This window comes from Euprymna scolopes, chromosome 10 (genome assembly GCF_053919585.1).
Source record: "Euprymna scolopes isolate OS-2025 chromosome 10, ASM5391958v1, whole genome shotgun sequence".
Classification (NCBI taxonomy): Eukaryota; Metazoa; Mollusca; class Cephalopoda; order Sepiida; family Sepiolidae; genus Euprymna; species Euprymna scolopes.
In genome coordinates, this window is record NC_136491.1 from 691,598 (window position 1) to 710,381 (window position 18,784).

General features: G+C 31.8%; 1 protein-coding gene across 4 annotated transcripts in view; it reads right to left on the bottom strand.

Moving 5' to 3' along the window:
- Window positions 1-1,067: 1,067 nt before the first annotated feature.
- LOC145285779 (histone-binding protein RBBP4) overlaps window positions 1,068-18,784 on the bottom strand; it is a 46,267-nt gene continuing 28,550 nt past the window's right edge. For all 4 annotated transcript variants that reach the window (XM_080134147.1, XM_080134146.1, XM_080134145.1 and 1 more), the window contains 12 exons: window positions 11,145-11,239; window positions 10,870-11,043; window positions 8,175-8,229; window positions 7,934-7,994; window positions 7,679-7,771; window positions 7,513-7,580; window positions 7,036-7,162; window positions 6,466-6,543; window positions 6,300-6,376; window positions 5,161-5,218; window positions 1,705-1,815; window positions 1,068-1,610 (listed from right to left, as the gene is read on the bottom strand). In XM_080134147.1, coding sequence (XP_079990273.1) covers window positions 1,542-1,610; window positions 1,705-1,815; window positions 5,161-5,218; window positions 6,300-6,376; window positions 6,466-6,543; window positions 7,036-7,162; window positions 7,513-7,580; window positions 7,679-7,771; window positions 7,934-7,994; window positions 8,175-8,229; window positions 10,870-11,043; window positions 11,145-11,239 — 1,066 coding nt within the window. In that variant the 3' untranslated portion in view covers window positions 1,068-1,541. The remainder of the gene's footprint in view (window positions 1,611-1,704; window positions 1,816-5,160; window positions 5,219-6,299; window positions 6,377-6,465; window positions 6,544-7,035; window positions 7,163-7,512; window positions 7,581-7,678; window positions 7,772-7,933; window positions 7,995-8,174; window positions 8,230-10,869; window positions 11,044-11,144; window positions 11,240-18,784) is intronic.

Below are 18,784 nucleotides of genomic sequence, written 5' to 3' on the forward strand. Positions count from 1 at the left end.
AGGAATGATGTCTTAAGCTCAGTTTCGCTTTTATTATTATATGAAAAAGCTTAATGCACATGCAGCGATCAAAAATTGTTGAATATCTTTTCAAAGTCGGGCAAATTAAATAGACAGGCGACCCCGGTTGTTAACTCGTAAATATTATCATTTAGGCGCGGTATAAAAAGTTTTAAGTTGTGAAGCGACCAATCGGTTCTCGGAAAGAAACCTTTTTTGGACATACACAAAAACGCACACACATTTTCGCTTTTATATTTATAGATTACTTCATAATTTTGCAACTAAAAAAAAAAAAACAACAAAAAAAAAAAAACATATATATATATATATATATATATATATATGAACATGGTAATAAGTCAAAGCTAATCTAAGCATTAAATATATCAGTTAATGTGCATGTGTGACAAAATTACATCAAAAAGTAAATGGCTGTCCAAAATGAAGTCATTCAATCACCAGAAATATTTGAAAACAGTTCTTCCATCTATAACTTGAAAGGCACAAGATTTGGAAACAAATGCTTTTCATGTTTTTTATCAAATGAATATAAATTGCAGTGTTTTATGAGGATGTTTGCAATTTGAGAAACTGATACCATAATAGAAAGTAATGTTTTTGTTGATATGGTTTTACACAAATTATTTTATTTGCTGAAAATTCCTAATTTAATAAATAAACACATCATATAAGAGAATAGACATATCAGCTTCTTGTTGATACACTTAAATTTGTTAAAGTGAACCATGAAAATGGACTTTTTCTGTAAATGACACCCCGTATTATCTCTTTTTCTAAAGTAGTGCTCATATTTAGCCTGGAGATCTCTTCAGATTTGAAATCAGTATTAAAAATACTCCTAGAATTGAAATTTTCTCATATGAAAAAAAAAATGTCCAGCAACTCAAAAATTAAACTTTTTTTAGCCTCTTGCACATAATGCATGGCAAGCAATGTAGAAAGTTTTCTTTCCGCTTTACAAAAAAGCAAATCTTAACTGAACATATTTTTCAGGAGCTGTATTAACAAGAGACATTGGATTAGATAATAATAAGAAATAATAATCCAATAATCAAAGTTTTATTAATCCAAGCATTGGTTTACAATATTTATTAGCCAATAATTATGAAACCGAAGCAGTTGTTTTCCTCAATTTTGTACTCCAAACACAAACTAAAATAATAGATACTATTCACATGGGAAATAAAAGAAAAATAGTGAGTTTTTTTTCTTGTACATTGTTTTGTTTTTATTGTTGGTGTTTTATTTACATGAAGAGGAGAACGAGACGCAGAATTGCTTGACATGCAAACATGGATTAGAGAAAGAGAGAGGATATGGAAGTGAAGAGTCAGGTGTTCAAATACCAACTTATAAAGCAACAAATGCAAAAGTAGATTGGGTATCTTGGTCTGTTGCAGCACCGTCGGGTAAGAAGAGTCTGGTTAGGGTATCAATGCTGGGTGGATGGATCTTCTAGAAATGATTTGGTCTGACGAGATTTTGATCATATTGTGCAAGGTTGATGAATGGAGGTTTCATGGTCTGGTTGTCTCCAATTCTCCGGCTGGGGTTTCAGGCTCCTCATCGTTATAAATATTCTCAGCCTATAAACACAAAACATTAGAAATTTGTTGTGAATAGTGAGAGAGTTTTTAGAGAGCAGAGATGCAGCAGAAAAAAAAAAAAGTCAATATTTACCATTTGCCAAACTTGCATGATGTTATCTTCAGACACTGAACAAATAACCCATGGTTCATTTGGATTCCAAGAAAAGTCAGATATTTTAGCTGTATGCCCACCGTGAATGAACTAAAATAAAATTTTTTTAAAAGTTGGATAATCACAATTGCAAAAAAAACATCAAATTTTACAATGTAAGAAACAAAAATGAACAGGTTTATTATATTAATAAGTTCATTTTTAATAAAAAATGATCATTGATAAATTACAATCTCAAACGTTTTAATAAAAAGGTTTTATTTTTATAGCAAAATGACAGTCTTCTTTCACCACTGCCTTCACAATTTCTTAAGATTGTATTGTTTTAGCCACAATTCAATGGAAATCAGATTTAGAGAATGGCTTGAAAGCCTGCTTTGTATACATGTTCAACAAAAAGTTTGCATCTTAAAAATCACTGCAATTGATTTACTATTATCATGAAGTCTACATGCACAGTAACAATCAATTTTCCAGCAGGCATACAGGCTGAATCAGAGTGACTAATTTATAACAAGCAAAGAAAACACATAGCGATGTCAATAGCACTAAGAAATGATCATGATGTAACAACTACACTGGTAACAAGAGGAAACAGAAAAAGTTTCCATAAAAGAAAAAAAATAGTGTCCTCACATCAGAATGGTATTCAAGTGAGTCAGCAGTTTGAAGACCATGTTTTGCATAAAATTATTGATAGGAGAGAGAGAGAGAGAGAGATAGAGATAGAGAGAGAGAGATAGAGAGAGATAGAGAGAGAGATAGAGAGAGAGAGAGAGAGAGAGAAGAAAAAAAGAAAATGCAGATACGTACAATAGATATCACACTCCATGTCGTTGTAGAAAAGTGTACATGAGCAAGATATGCTTCCTTCCACAAAATTAGATGAACATTAGAAACCAATAACTTGAGAGAAAAGTCAAAGTTATTGTTGTGTATGAATAGAATTCTATGAGATGAAGAGATTTAAAAAAAATTTTTTTTTATTACATTTTCGGCCCAAACAAGGCACATTGCCACTGTAGTGTATGGGGCTACTATCAAGGGCAGCAGCTACTGGGGCACTATGTTGGGATTTGGGCAGCAAGATGTCGGTTCACGTTACACTTGAACTTCTGCATGTCAGTACAGTTGGGGAAGAGGGACCTGGAATGGAATTCCAGAGTCTAGCGGTTCTGGGGAAGAAACTACTGGAGTAGAAAGATCTTTTACATCTAGGGATCTCTACTGTGTGGGGGTGGGATTTAACTGCCTGTCGGGTTTGTCGAGGGTGTTCACGTCGTGGGGGCACAAGTGTCTGCAGTTCGTCAGAGCATTCACCATTAAAATACTTGTAGAACAGGCAGAGGGATACAACGTTTTGTCGATGGGACAGAGGCTGAAGCTTAGATTTCAGTTCAGGGCCTATCAGATTTGCGACTCTTTTGAACCTTGTCTAGGAGTGAGAGACTAGTAGCAGATGCACCAGCCCAAATGTGACAACAATACTCCATACATGGGTGAATGGTGGCCTTATAGAGGTACAGGATACTTTCAGGTGTCAGTAGTTTTCTAGCACGATAGAGAGCCTACCTTCTTTGCAGCGGCCCTGGCAATGTTTTCAATATAATTGTTCCAACTCATGTTTCCTGTGAACGTTAGGCCAAGCAGTTTGAAAGATGTACTCTCAGACAGGGAGTCACTGGCCATTGCTATTGGTGGCAGAGAAGGTTTCTTGTAATTATTGAAGGAAACCAGTTTAGTCTTGGCAGCATTGAATGTGACCATCCATTGTTGTCCTCATTCCACTACAGATTGGAGGTCATCCTCTAGTGTTTTTGCCATTTCTTTAGTTATGTGTTTATTTGTTTTCCTGTCATGCCTATTATAGAGTGTGGTGTCATCAGGATATATACCCATCTCGGAGGCAATTTTGTCGGGGAGGTCATTAATAAATATTAGGAACAATAGAGGTCCAAGATGATGCTGAGGAAACCAAGTGTAGAGATGAATTAAAAATGGAAACATTTACAAGAGAAACTATATATACTAGCAGGACCTGTGTACTGGCACTGCCTGGTGGAAAGATGGCGTAAAGCCAGAAGAGATTTGTTAAAAAGATCACCACCCGTCCAATTAAACTATGATTATCTGGCACATTATCAGTGACTGAGCTATGTTTGTTTTATTTTATGAAGTAAAGAATTGAGGCTCCCATCAATAAAAAGAAACGTTAAAAATCATGTTAGTTAGTTAGTTTTCTTCTTTTTTTCTTTTTCTGTTATACACATTTAAAAATGTGTATAACAGAAAAAAAAAGAAAAAAAAGAAAAAGAAAACTAATGAATAAAAGTGTTTATAAAGAAATATTTTAATCAATTCTGTAACCATTTCAATAAATGATAAATCCTTCTAGACCAAGGTAATTTTAAGAACTAGCTCTGCTAATGATAAAAAGAAATCTTAAGAATGTTAGTTTATGTTAAAAAAAATTGTACACAACAGATTAAAACAAATGTGTCCTCTTGTGTTTGTTTGATTATTAATGTTGCACATGTAAACAAAAGTTATAGAATGAAAGTGTTATGAAAGTTTTTCTAATTCTGTTAGAATACATGGTCTGTAATAAATTGTGATAACTAATGGCCTCATTGTTTTGAAAGAGTAAAATGTGGCAGCCATGTTGAATGTAATGTGTGGCATCTCTTTTCCTGTCTTTTTATAGATGGAAATAATTGTCTACTTTATTATTATAGAGATAAAAGTAATCGTCTGCTGTCCGAGGAACGGTCTCTACCAAACTGTCAATTTTTGGTTTACAGACTTGAAACAGGATGTATAGGAGATTTGGATCTGTGGAATAAATTTAATTTGATCTTTAGCCGGTAAAAATAGCTGCTAAAGGGTGAAAATTGAAAATAATTAGAACTTGATACAAGCAAGTCGACTTAAAAGGTTTTGTATGCGTGCGCAAATATACATTTATAAGTATAAATAAGGATTTAAGCCAGATGGTAATGACTAAAGCTTGAACATGTTTTGGTTGCAATTCTAGTTGATGGCACCCAGGTCATTTTTTAATAACTTCTGAAATCACTATGTATTGGCTATAAAATAAATACCCAATAGAGTATTGGCTCTATAATAATAAATTAAAATATATTTAAGTATATTTTATAACCAGGCAACAGTGAGCAATCTGCTAGTAGATTAGTAGTCTAGAAAATTCACTTGAAACTTTCAAAGTATTCAGGTATCTTGAGGTTCAGAGTTAAATCCTCAGCACAGGTAGACAGATGATGCAACTAGTTCACTGAAATGCACTCAATAAAGGGTCAAGTTTGTTTCACAGGATTTGACACAAGATACCTAAATAAGGCCAAAGTCACAAAAACGTTTTAGTTAAACTTGTGAGAACAACTGGAAATTATTTTGTAAATATGAACGTTTCTTTACCAATAATTCAGGAGGTCCGTCTTCTGCATCCTCGGCTGATTGTTCTTCACCAATTTTGCTATGAAGTAAAAAGTGAAATTTTTTTTAACAGCACAGAAATTATGAATTCTTTTTTCCTCCTACTCTAAGAAATCTATACTCCTATAAATTCGTTTTTTCTTTTGTGTACATTGATATTCATATTAAAAACCCTCTTTACTATTTATTTAAAAAGAAAATACAATTTTCTTATATATGGGTTGTGGAATTGCAGTCACTAGAAAAAGATCTAGCTAATTTGCATATTCTTTTAAACATTCATTTTAATTAATTCCCTATTAGTTGCTTCGGTTTTCTAATGGGATAATCATCTTTAGTTAACTATTATGTGTAATTATATTCATACAAATATTCTACATGATTTATACTTGCGTAATATTTGTGTAAAAAGTTTATAGTAAACACAAAATTGTTTTCATATATATTTATGTATACGTATATATTTTTGTTTAACAAATTTTGCCTACCAAACTACTAGAGTTTTTGGTCTACAAACATGAAACTTCATATATAAGGTATTTGAATCCATGCGAAACTTTATATTTGGGTTTTAGCCGGGAAAAATCGGTGCAAAAGTGTGAAAATTTAAAAATGAAATTTGCCAGGTGAAAGTTGAACGCCGGCATTACGAATGCATAAGGTAGTAGCTATTGGTTTATGTTTTAATTTTTAGCCTTGAAGTAAACATGTTTTCATAGGCCAGTCATTGACAGCAGAGGCAAAATAAACCGTGAGCTGAATGTTTTGGTTTTGATTCTCAGATGGTGGCGTACGAGTCTTTTTTCTAAAATATTTTTTTAAATCATTACTATATATTGCATCCAATTTATTTATCGGCTTTTTTCGCCAATATTTTCAAAAGTCATCCTCTCCTTTCGATTGTCTAGCCTTAATTAAAACTTACATCACTTCTGGTTCGGTGATGGTTGTTTCAGCAAAGACGTCAGTTTTTTCCCCGTTCTCTTCCTCCTTTGCGGTACGGATTCGAGCCTGCCTTCCTACTACCACTTTTTTTTTTTGCTCAACATACCACCTCCAAACACCCGGGCAACGCCGGGCTGAAATGCTAGTAATTGAGAAGTAATTATTTTATAACGCACCTAAGATCCCAAATGTGCAATCTCCGGTCTGTACCACTGGAGGCCAAGATTGTCTCATTGTGAGGCGACCATTGAACCTGCGAAAAAATAAATAAATAAAATAAAAAATAAATTCAAATCAATTAATTTGCAATATTAGAAGAAAAAAAAAATAATCTAAACTCACTTGAAAGATTTCATCTTTGTGCGATTCAAATGAATGTAACTTCAATTTCAGGTTTCTTAAATCCCAAAGAGCAACAGTCTGAAAAAAGACAAAACAAGTTCAAACAAGTCAAAAAAATTATTTTCTACAGAACATAACAGATTAAATATTTCTAGTCAATTTGACGTTATAAACAACTTTTAAGTCCGTGTTTTTTTTTTCAATCTTAATCAGGTCTAATAATTACTTATTCCATTAGTATTATCTTTCATTTACTTGAACAAAACCGACAAGATGTACTGGATAATTTTCTTTTTAATATTCTTTTCAGAATCATTTGAATAAGTTCCATTCTTTTATGCCAAAGTTTCTTTAATACTAAGCATTAAAGTAACCTCAGATAACCATTTCAATTCAATGTGTAAAAGTCTCATCTTAAAGAAAATGGGCCACTTGTCATTCATTATAAAATACTTCTCCCAAGTTAATTTCAATTTCTTTGCAAATTTGCTCATTTATTTCCCCTCAAAATATAAACACTGTGTACAAATCCCCTTTCCAGCTAAATACTTGAAAAGGGCAGAACCTTACCTTATCAGCTGATCCAGTGGCAAGAATAAATTCACTGTAGGGATTAAAAGATAAGCAGTTCACCTCGGCAGTATGCGCGTCAACAGTGTGACTAGGTTTGCTAGTATTATTTGATCTTGTATCCCATCTAGACAAGAAAATAGAAACGCAAAAAGGATTTAGTTAGAAAAACAGAAAATAGTGACCACACATAAGTAAAAAATATAAAGGTAGAAGCAACAACTACAGTATAATCACATTGACACACTGGTTCTCCTTAGATCACCAAAGTTGAGCAATGCTGAGCCTGATAAGTACCAGTTGGAAACACAAGGATCTTGTAAACTTGACAAAAGTATAAAAAACTCAACATCGTCACCTCCCTTGATTGGGATGTACATGCGACCGAAGACCGGTTGGGAATTTAATATTCCCATGACACTTCCTCCGATCGTGCCTTGGTTGAATGACGTACAAGAAAAATATCAGATTACTCACATCATAAGTTTTTGATCATCAGCAACCGACCCAAATAAGCTCTCATGAAGAAGGTGCCAAGCCACATCCTAGAGAGAGAGAGGGAATCAGTTTAGTTTTCTCAAATGTCTTGTTTAATAATTTGATGTAAACTTGGTGAAAAGTAAGCAAGAAAAGAAAAACTTACTTCCACAACAGAAGTATGTCCAGTAAACACTGTGTGAGCATCAATAACGCGACCTTCTTTTGGAGTTGTATTAATGTCCCACAAACAGATGGTCTGTTGGAAATAAAGAAAAAATAGGTTAACTGAGGAACATTTCAGATTTTTCAAATGTTGCAAAAAAATAAATAAATAAATAAAAAAAAAATAAAATAATAAAAAAAAATAACATAAAATTAAAATACAATAAAAATAATAAAATAAAAATAAAATATTTACATGATCATCAGAAGCACTAAGCAAATGTCCATTCAAGTTGGGATTCCATGACAAGCCATAACTAAGAAAGAATAAAAGTAATTAAAAACTTTGGTTTACTGTTTTATGGTGAAAATAAAAAGTAAAATAAATTATGCTCAACATAGCAATGAATTGTTTGATAAAATTATTATTTTAATGTTTCAATGTAGGTAAATTTTGTTAAAAAAAATTTTCAGATAGTAAAATAATAGCAGCTCACCCTTCTTTCTGATGGCCTTTTAATCGTAGCTCAGGATTACACTCACCACTTGGATCTGTTACAAAAATTTTAACATTTTTACTTTTAAATGGTTGTGGGTGGGAAACAATAATAATTAAAAAAAAAAAAAAAAAAAAAAAAAAAAAAAAAAAAAAAAAAAAAAAAAAAAAAAATCAATATTTGAAAAATAGCACTGGTTAACAAAAAATTTGTTGTCTGCTTTTTTCCAGCTGATTTAGGGTGAATCTGATGTGCTGAATCCAGAAATCACATTGGCTCAGTCAGGTCAAGTTTTTGAGATATGGCCACATGTTTTTTTATGCTTTTTTGTTCACATGTACGCCTGTGTGGATCATTTTAGAAGTTGGTGGAGGTAAAATACTGTGTGAAATACGTTTTTTTACTTATGGACTGGGTTAACTTTTAAGTGTTTTATCTTCTGGCTAATTAATTTTTATTTTTATTTTTAAATTTTAATTTGTTGCATGTGAAATTTGGCAATCCTGTTTGTTTAATATCATGGCAACATGTTCATTGATGCTTTTGCTTTTTGTGTGTATTCTTATCTTCTGTGTACCTATTTTTGTTATATTTGCCGGTGAAGGAGATGGCTTCATTCAGAAGATTGTGCATAAATAAGGTCGACATGTTTTGCTACATATGTGGAAACTACACCATTGCTCCTTATAAGAAACAAGTTACAAGTTTCATAAGGCATGCTTACCATGTTTATTTTGCTATTAAACCTGGTGACCAGGATAAAGTTTGGGTGCAACAGATGGTGTGCAAGGCATGCACCAAAACTCTGCGTGGGTCGACCAATGGCAAGCGGAGTCTGAACTTTGGAATTCCCATGGTTTGGAGAGAGCCAACAAACCATATCATCGACTGCTACTTCTGCGCTGTTGATTTGACTGGGATCAACAGAAAGAACTGGGGCAGGCTCAAATCAGCACATCGTCCTATAGTTCATTGTGATGAAATTTCAGTGTCCATCTTCAGAGAACTTCCAGACATTAGTGATGAAGATATCTCCAGTTTTAAAGGACTGGAGGAAGAAGTGGTTTCTGAAGATGATGCTCCACATCCAATGATCTAGTTTACAATCTCAGTTTATCAAAGAACTCTGCCGAACTGTTAGCATCCAGATTGAAGGCAAAAATCTGATGAAAGGGACTTGGTGTACTGTGCAGATATTGCACAGCTGCTGCTCAAGCTGGGGGTACCACAGTATGAACCCAAAGATTGAAGACTGTTCATTAACAGCAACAAGCGATCACTGAAATGTATTTTGTTACACAGCAGCAGCAAGTTTGCCTCTGTACCCATCGCTCACTCAATTACACTGAAAGTATAAAGCGGTGAAGCATGTGCTGGAGAAAATTGGTTTTGATCAGCATAATTGGTTTATTAGTGTTGATGGTGAACATTTTGTTGGGACGACAGTCTGGCTTTACCAAGTATCTAGGTTTCCTGTGCATGTGGGATAGTAGGGACAGTGCTCAGCATTACATGAAGAACTGGCCTATGCGAGAGAAACTGGTGCCTTGCAAAGAAAGGTCATCAATGACCCTTTGGTAGGCAGAGACAAAATACTCTTCCCTCCGTTGCACATTTAGCTCGACTTGATCAAGCAGTTTTCCAAGCCTCTCGATTCATATCGTGACTGCTTCACTTACTTGTGCCAGGCTTTTTCAGGATTAACCATGGAAAAGTTGAAAGCTGGCATCATTGACAGTCCTCAGATCCGTAAGCTCATTAGAGATTCAGACTTCAAAAACTCAATAAAGTGGAACTGGAAGCGTGGAAGGCATTTGTTCTGGTAGTGAAAAACTTTCTTGGCAACAATAAAGCCAGAAATTACGCAGAACTTGTCAACAACATGCTGATTGCTTTCAGGAAGCTGGGCTGCAAAATGAGCGTCAAGATGCACTACTTATTTTCACATATGACCGGTTTCTTGAGAACCTGGGCGAGTGATGAGCAGGGGAAGAGATTCCATCAGGACATGAAAGAAATGGAGACCAGGTATCAGGGTCACTGGAATGCAGTCATGATGGCTGGCTACTGTTAGACTCTGAAGAGAGACCTCCCTGCTACTAAGCATTCCAGGAGTTTGAAGAAACGGAAGTTGAACAATGGTGATGCAACATGCAATTTACGTTTACTTACCGTTATCAATGTCCAGGATAGTTTACAGCAATCAAGGTTTTCATCGGTAGCCAATATATATCGTTGGGCAAACATTTTTTTTCTTCTTAAAAACCTTACTTAGGATGTTGTATATTAACACAAATGAGCTCATAATGCCACAAAAATGTAATGAATTTTGTTAAAGTCTTTTTTTTTTTTTTTCCTCCAAATCAGCACACAAACCTAACCCGATGGAGAGAAACGAATGCTATTTCCTGATTCAGCAATGCAAAAATACCCTAAATCACTTTTAGAAATCGAGACAACATTCACAAAGTAAAAATTTTTGTTCAGTGTCACATCTTTTATATTGAGAATTTAAATTAAAGTGGGTTAATTTCAGTTTTCTAAGACTTTTCAAAACTCATTTGAATATCATTAAAATTAAGTGAAACTGCACAGCAAAAATTATTCAGTTTATACAATGGTTGATGATAGAAACGGAAAAATATCAAATCGAAGGGGAGAAATCAGTAAAAAATTCACTTCATCCTAGTCTTACCTGGTTTTGATGGATGCTTGGTGTAGTCGAAGACCAGTACATCACTGGACGGTGTCTTTGTTGCAATAATACACGGATTTTGAGGCATATAGCGGGCCCTGTTTACTTCTCCCTCATGATTAATCTTTATTTCAATCTCAATTTTTCCACTGACTGAACCAAAGCCACCAAATTCTGTATAGAAAAAAAAAAGTTCAAAGTATAAAAGAGAAGAAAGGGGGGAAAAAAAAAAAAAAAAAAAAATTGAATGGGAAAGAAAAAGTGCGATTGCTTACCTCCCTTCTCACTATCATAATGAGAAGCATCAAATTGAGCATTATCATTCGGCAATTGGACACTCGCAATAAGCAGATGATTTTGTTCATCCGATCTGGAAGAATAGTAAAACAATTTTAGTTGACAAAAAAAACAAATAAAACAATTACAAATTTTTCATAATTATTTCTTAAAAAAATCTAAAATGTACACAAAAATATAAGAATTTCTTTTGAATATTCAGTGTTTGTAAGATTCAATTACATATCCAAAGATTTGAAATAATTTAAATTTACAATTTAACTGAAAACAAAACATTGCTAGACAAAATGCTTATCTTTTTTTTTTTTAAAAGAAAGTATAATTATATAATTATAAAAAAATTTTTTTTATCAAATTATCTCTTCAAAAGAAAATTAATGTATAAAATTAAAAGAATAAATAAAATTGTTGCTACTTGTACAGTTTAATCAAGACATAAAAAAAGAAAATATCGAAAAAGGTTATACTGTACATAACCCTTTTGAAGATCTAAAAGGGGGGGGAAAAAAAAAAAAAAATCACAATTCACTTAATTTGATAGAGTATTTTTTTTTTTTACAGCGGAAAAAAAAAAAAAAAACAAAACGTTTTTATGACAGTGCGTCAAAGGTTAACCATCTTTGAATTTTTTTGAAGACGCCACGGGGGAGATAACTAAGTTTAAAGTGCCGACATTCTCTCCCCATCTTTAATACTAGCTTTTCTTCCTAAAAAAAAAAAATTAAAAAATCATCGAACCTTTTGCTCAGTATCAAATTGTTTTTCACTGTAAAAAACAAAAACAAAACTACTTGATGAAATTAAGTGAAACTTTTTTCAGAGAACTTCATTCCATAACGGATACGTACAATATACTCCCCCCCCCCTCGATATTTTAATTTTTTAATGTCTTGATTAAACTGAACAAGTACCAAATTTTTGTCTAACAATTAAATGTTACATCTACAACAATCCAGGGTAAGAAAAAAATAAATAAAAGATGGCTAAAATTCTTTGCAAGAACTAGATAAGTTTTATGAGTTCAAATAGTACGACAAAATTTGGTACTACTAAACACATTTAGCAAATGAAGGCGTATAAAACATGAACAAACATCAAAATACAAAAATATTCAAGGCAGCAGACGAAATAAACAAAAAAGGTTGTAGATTAGTACAAAAAGGATTTTAGTTTTCTTTTCACATGCAGAAAAAGAAATTTGTTAAAACCAACAGTAAAACAAATCCACATGGGACAAGATATCTTAATCAGCTTATAAAGATAAATAAGGATTTCTCCCATTTCTGACAAGTATAGTCCTATGAACAAAGGCTGTATATAAAATCATTTCAAGTGCTTTCAGAAATTATAAGTTTGTTTTTGTTATTTTTATCAAGATTCAACCATAAAAAATACAAAGATTTAATAACTAATTTTTTTATATTACACTTTATCGTCAAATAATGTATTGATTACTGTCAACTCGTGATTTTAAAATTTATTTTTATTTTTTTATTTTTATACAAAAGCCAATAATACTTCTTTACAAGAACATTATTAAAGTATAAGAAAAACAGATTTTATTTTTTTTATAGTTATTCACAAAAGTTTTGAAAATGGTTACATCTATAGTTTGCTGTGATGTATTATAATTAAAAATGATCTCTATACATATGATTAAAAGGCCTTGGAAGTTTTTCACATCTTTATTTTCACCCCATTATCCGCCACTACAAAGATCACATTGGGAATGCTTCAGTTAAAACCCAAAACAAACGACATTCAAAATAACAATTACATAGATGAGAAATCAGTTTTTCTAAATTTCACCGCCAAAAAATATATTTTTTATGGTTCCAGCTTACGAAGAAGCCAACGTTTTAATTTTCTCATAAGACTTCAATAAATTTACTATTTATATATGTCAACCAACCTTTTACACATTGCCAAGTTTTATTTTACTTGTTCTAATAAACATGTATAGCGCATCTCTTCCTCTAATATATGTTGTGAAATTGTTAGCTGAAAATATCTAATAAAAGAATTTTTTATATTTTTTTTTAATCCTTTAGAATTATGTTTCATAATTTGTGCATTCATTTCTTGGCGGACTGCTATCCTCATCTTCATAGTTGAGATTTCATCATGTTTTGATTATCCTGACTTTTTTAAGATAGTTAACCATGATGGATTAGTTGGCCAAAAAACGAGATAAGACAACAACTATGGAAAGCAGTAATTATTGGGAATAGAGTTACAAGACAGCATTCCTATCCAGTCATGATTAACCACTTGAAGAAGGCCAGAAAATGAGTTGAGAGTATGAATCCACAAAGAAAAAAAAAAAAAAAAAAAATACACAAATGATAAAAAAGGATGGAAAATTAAAGTGCAAGTAATTTATGAATGAAATACATCGGATCGAAGAAGAAAAAAAAAAAAAAAAAAAAAAAAAAAAATTAAAAATCAGAAAATTAAATGATTTTTAATTTCCAATTTTTATTGTTCACTTATCACTTAGAGGATCACCTTTAATTTAATTTAATTTCGGTTCTCTCCGTGGTTGGAAGAGAAATTTTTCTCAGCTATTTCATATTACATATTTTGGGGGGGAAAATTGCTTTCATCAGTTTTTTTCTTCTTTTTTACTTATAACTTTATATAGCTTATCTTTTAAAATAAAGGATAAAAAACAAGAACTGGGAGTGTAAGTAACTAGATTTCCGAGCAGCATCAGGTAAATTGATCTATACCTTTTCCAGTTCAAAATGCGAAATTTAAAATAAAAAATTCAAATTTATAAATATCTTTGGTGCTACAACAAGGTATTGATTTGTTCATTTTTTTTATCCTAATGGTTAGGTCAACTGAAAACCGCAATAACAGGAGAAGTGCGAAAACACATATCTTGGAGGCATATGAGATGGATGAAAATTGAAAAGCCCTAGCGGAAAATCAATCTGATACAAGAGGAGGGCCTAGAAATTATATGGTCAAACAGGTGCATTTGGATTTTATTCAAACACTAGTGGATGGAAATCCTAGGATCACATTAAAAGGATTGAAGCCCAGTTTGGGTTTAAATTGTTCAAATCTACAGTAGCGAAGCATCTAGATATGATGACTTATCCGCTTAAAGCTGTAAGGAATAAAAATAAACATTTATTTTGTTCAAAATTATTGAATTACTAATCAATTGGAAAACCCATTTTATTTATGGATGAAACAAACTTTCATGTTCATATTTCCAGGAGAGATGAGCGTTTTTTTAAAGGGTAGAGCGATGTAACGTAGTTTCAGCCAGTACTCATGTTGCCAATATTCACGTTGTTGGATATATTAGTCCCCATCGTGTACCATGAAATTCAAAGAGGATCTTTTCAAAAGGAAAGCGCACATCTTGGATGCGAGAATGTTTGAGATCTGCAAAGAGACATTATAGGGGTCCAGTTCTGATGGTTGTTGACAATGCCCCATGTCACTCAAATATTGAAGTCTTTAGTGAAGAAGAATTTTTAGGATGTTAAGTGCTTAGGTTGGGACGATACAGTCCCATGTTTAATCCAATTGAACAAGTATGATCTTTAATCAAAGCTTACATCAAGCAGGAATTAGCTACAAAAATTTGTGAGTATTCTTGCAATGGAGAGAAGAGATGGCTAGTCAATTACTGAACAAAGGGCAAGAACTTTGACTTCATTAATTGAGGAAGAATTGGGAAGGGTTACACCAGAAGTATGCACTCATTTTATAGCTGGAATTCAATCTAAAATTCCTGCAGCAGAAGCATTAAAAGATGTGTTCTAATAAATGACTTGAATTTTTTTTTAATATATTATAAAATGTTAAATTTTATTGCTAATTTATAAAATATTTTTTATATTTATACTTATAATTTTTCCATTTTGAACTGGACTATTCCCATTTTGAACTGGAAAAGGTATAGGTATTATATAATGAGGCCCTTAAAAAATTTGGTCAGTTATGATTGAAGAAATGACACAATCAGAATTGGTTGCATGGTTAGGATTATTCTCAGTGGACAAGCAAAAAAATAAAACTAAGATAGACAGGATGCAAAAAGAGGCCACATCATTAACTAACCAATTCCTAACCAAGGTTAAGTAAGGCAGGCAGAAGACTTAAAGAAATTGTACATCAACTAAAATGTAGCATGAAAACGGATAAGCAGATAAACCTATTTTAGATGAAATTGGCAGTGAATGGAACATGTTAGGATATTTTAATAACGTCGACCAACTCATGAAAAAAATAAATAAAAAACCCAGTGAATCAAGTCAAATACACCAAAACCTCTTTCAACCGTCATTTGCAGAGGGACATGAATAAGGACCAAATGCTGAGCAAAATGTGACAATTGAAGCAAAATTTTGCTACAAAAATACTTAATTAAAAGAAACAAGAACAAAAGATATTGCTGCAGCAAATTTTTGTATACTCACTGGTTGTTAATGTAGATCAAGAAGAGTAAAAGACCCCAGTTGATGAGAGAAACAAAAAGGATAGATTTTGGTCAACACAGGTTTAACCTTAACCTCTGCAAAAATATAAAATAACTGGCTTGTTCAGATTTTCACCAACAATATCTACTTTTTATGTAGAGTGTGTTGTTTTTCATATATATAAAAAAACATTTTAATGGCAGGCATTGTATTTTTTAAATAAGGAAAAACACTGTTCAAATCTACAGTGTTCCATTTTGGAAGGAAGAAGCCCCCTAAAATGAAGCACTCTGGATTAATATGAATTAAAAAAATAAATAAATAAAAATTCACAAAACATTTTGCGGGGAACAGGATTTTCCTACAGTAAAAACCGATGTAAGAATCGAGAATAAAACAAGCTGATTTTCCTGTCTGTGAAAAGGAAATCCTTGATTGAGACAATTTTTATGCATAAAATATTACCTGTAAGCAACAAGTATAAACAAGTGAAATAAAAAAAACTTTTATTAAAAAAATTAACTATTTGGTTGCCTCTATACAAAGGCAAAATTTAATAAGTTTTTAACGTAAGGAACAAAACATATTGAAACAAAACACATTTAAATAAATGGATGTTGTGCAGAAATGGTACCACAATAACTTGAAAAAGTTATTTTGCGAGTGCCTTTCATGCCACAGGAATTCCTTCACAGAAATGTAAGAGATCTACAAACCGAGCATTGAGTATCATGAGATTAAATCGAAATTTATATTCTAAAATTATTTGAAAAATATAATTTATTGTTGCTAAAGTCAATATTAAAAAAAAAAAAAGAATTGTATTAAAAACACATGCGGAAAATATTTTTTAAAACTGTCCATAAACTTTTGGCTAGGATCAAAGTATAGTATATGTTGATACTACACTTCATCTATATGAAAAATGAAAAACAAATTTGTAAATAAATGTTTTTCTCTAAATTTTGCTTGTTTATTATACCTGTTGCTTACAGATCTTATTTTATTATGCATAAAAATTGCCTTGGTTTTTAAGAATTTCCCTCTCATTGACTGAACAGAAAAGGTCAGCGTCTTAAATTCTTAAACTGATTTTTAATGTAGGGAAAATCCTCACAAAATGTTTTGTAAATCATCTAATTCCTTTGTTTTTTATTTAAAAATAAAGACACCTACCAAAAATCAAACTATTTTTTTCTTCTTTTTCATACTAATCAAGAGTGCCTCATTTTGGAGAGCTGGTTCCTTTCAAAATGAAATTTTTTTTTCTTATTTAAAAAATAAAAGATCTGCCATAAAAAGGTTAGATTTAAATGATTTTATCAAATTCATATAACTAAATAAAAAATAAATATTGTTGACAAAAATAGAAATAAGTCAGTTATTTTATATTTGTTTACAAAGGCTATATAAGTGTGTGCAAAGGTTAAGGTCAAACCGGTATTGATGGACATCTGTCACTTTTTTTCTCTCATTGGCTGGGGATTTCTAGCCCCTTATTGGTCCGTTAATTTTTGCACAGATCAATTCATCAACTTTCTTCATCTGACATGATATAATCCAGAAGAGCGGAAGAATTAACATTAACCAACCCAGATTGATAATTAGAGAGCAAATAGTAACTTTGCACAGCACTAAAACTCAACAAGCCTGAAAAAATTTCCTTAAAATTTTCTTTGCCTGGATTCATTTTAGTTACAATACATTAGTGAAATTAAAAGTTAAGTAGTTGAATGTTTATAATTTGGAACAAAATCATTGAAATAAAAAACAAAATTATTTTTATGTTAGATTGTTAGTTAAGCATTTATGTAGTGGATGGACATTTGTCCGAAACTGGAAGAGGGGGAGAGGTTTTTTTTGTTTTCCTTTCTTTTAAACATGGAACAAATTTGAGAATAAAATTTAATTATAATCATACAAAAATCAGCCTTCTCTAAGTGTACATCTGCTTTATTGATTTAATTAGTGTGAATACACTCGCTACATCTAGTCGTTGTATGAGTTGTAGAGAAAACAGCTGTCTATGGATGTGTGTGTGTGTGCATGATATATGAGAAGTAAAGGCAGCAGAAATACATTTTCACAACATCAATAGTATTTTTCATGCAATTTTTAACCAGGTAAAAATGTAATTACCAGTCAAACAGTTTTTATAAGAGATATTTAAAAAAAATATTAAAAAGTCCAAAGAGAGTAAAAAAAAAATTGGACAAGTAAAATATAAATAAATCATAAATATGCAAATCACTTCCCAATCTTTTTAACTTTATGCATTCATAAAAAACTAAAACTAAAAATAGTTTCTAAAGATAAATGTTTTACAAAATATAAAATACGAATCTTATTTATTTTTAAATAAAAATTTAAAAACTGTCCAACTTGGTTCTAATATCATTTTGCTCCCCCAAAACAGAAGTATTCATAATTACATCTATGTTTATACAATCATAATAGAAAATATGATGCTAAATATGATATTAAACAGTCATCTTTCCACCTCAGAATTTTATTTATATTTAATTATATGTAAAAGAGTTAAGTCGTCAAGTGTTAATGCACACAATCCAAATTAAAATAAATAGAAATAAATTTCATATGAATTCAATTCAGGAAATGTTGAATTCCTTAATGAACAAATACACTAAATTGTCACAAGTTTTTTTTAATAGTTTTGACAATTGGATCAGCAGAAGTTGTATTTTCTGCTTGGTGTGGATTGCGAACCCATGTGATTTATTTTTTCATCATTCCTTCTGATCCAAGGCAAGTTGGTTGATGAACACCAAACTGTTGAAAGATGTCCAATCAAAAACATTTCCTCTCCACCTTCTCCTTGGCTTTCCTCTCTGCTTCTTTTGCCTTCTAACATAACCTCAAAGCATAACTTTGGCAGGCCAGTGGCTGATCGTTTGACATGGCCAAAAAGAGTTTTTTTATTTTTGATTTTATCAAGTAGAGGGGGGGGGGGTAACGAAGGAGTTTGACGGAGGGTGAATATTTTGTTTTATTCAATCAGGCGAAGTCCCGTAACGAAACGTGTTACATGATCTTGAAACACCTCACTGCAATTGGCTAGTTGTTTAGTCTATGTTATACAGTCAAGGCCATATAAAACTATTGAGTGGACACAAATTAAATTTTTACTTTAACAGTTATTGGTAGCCATTTTAATT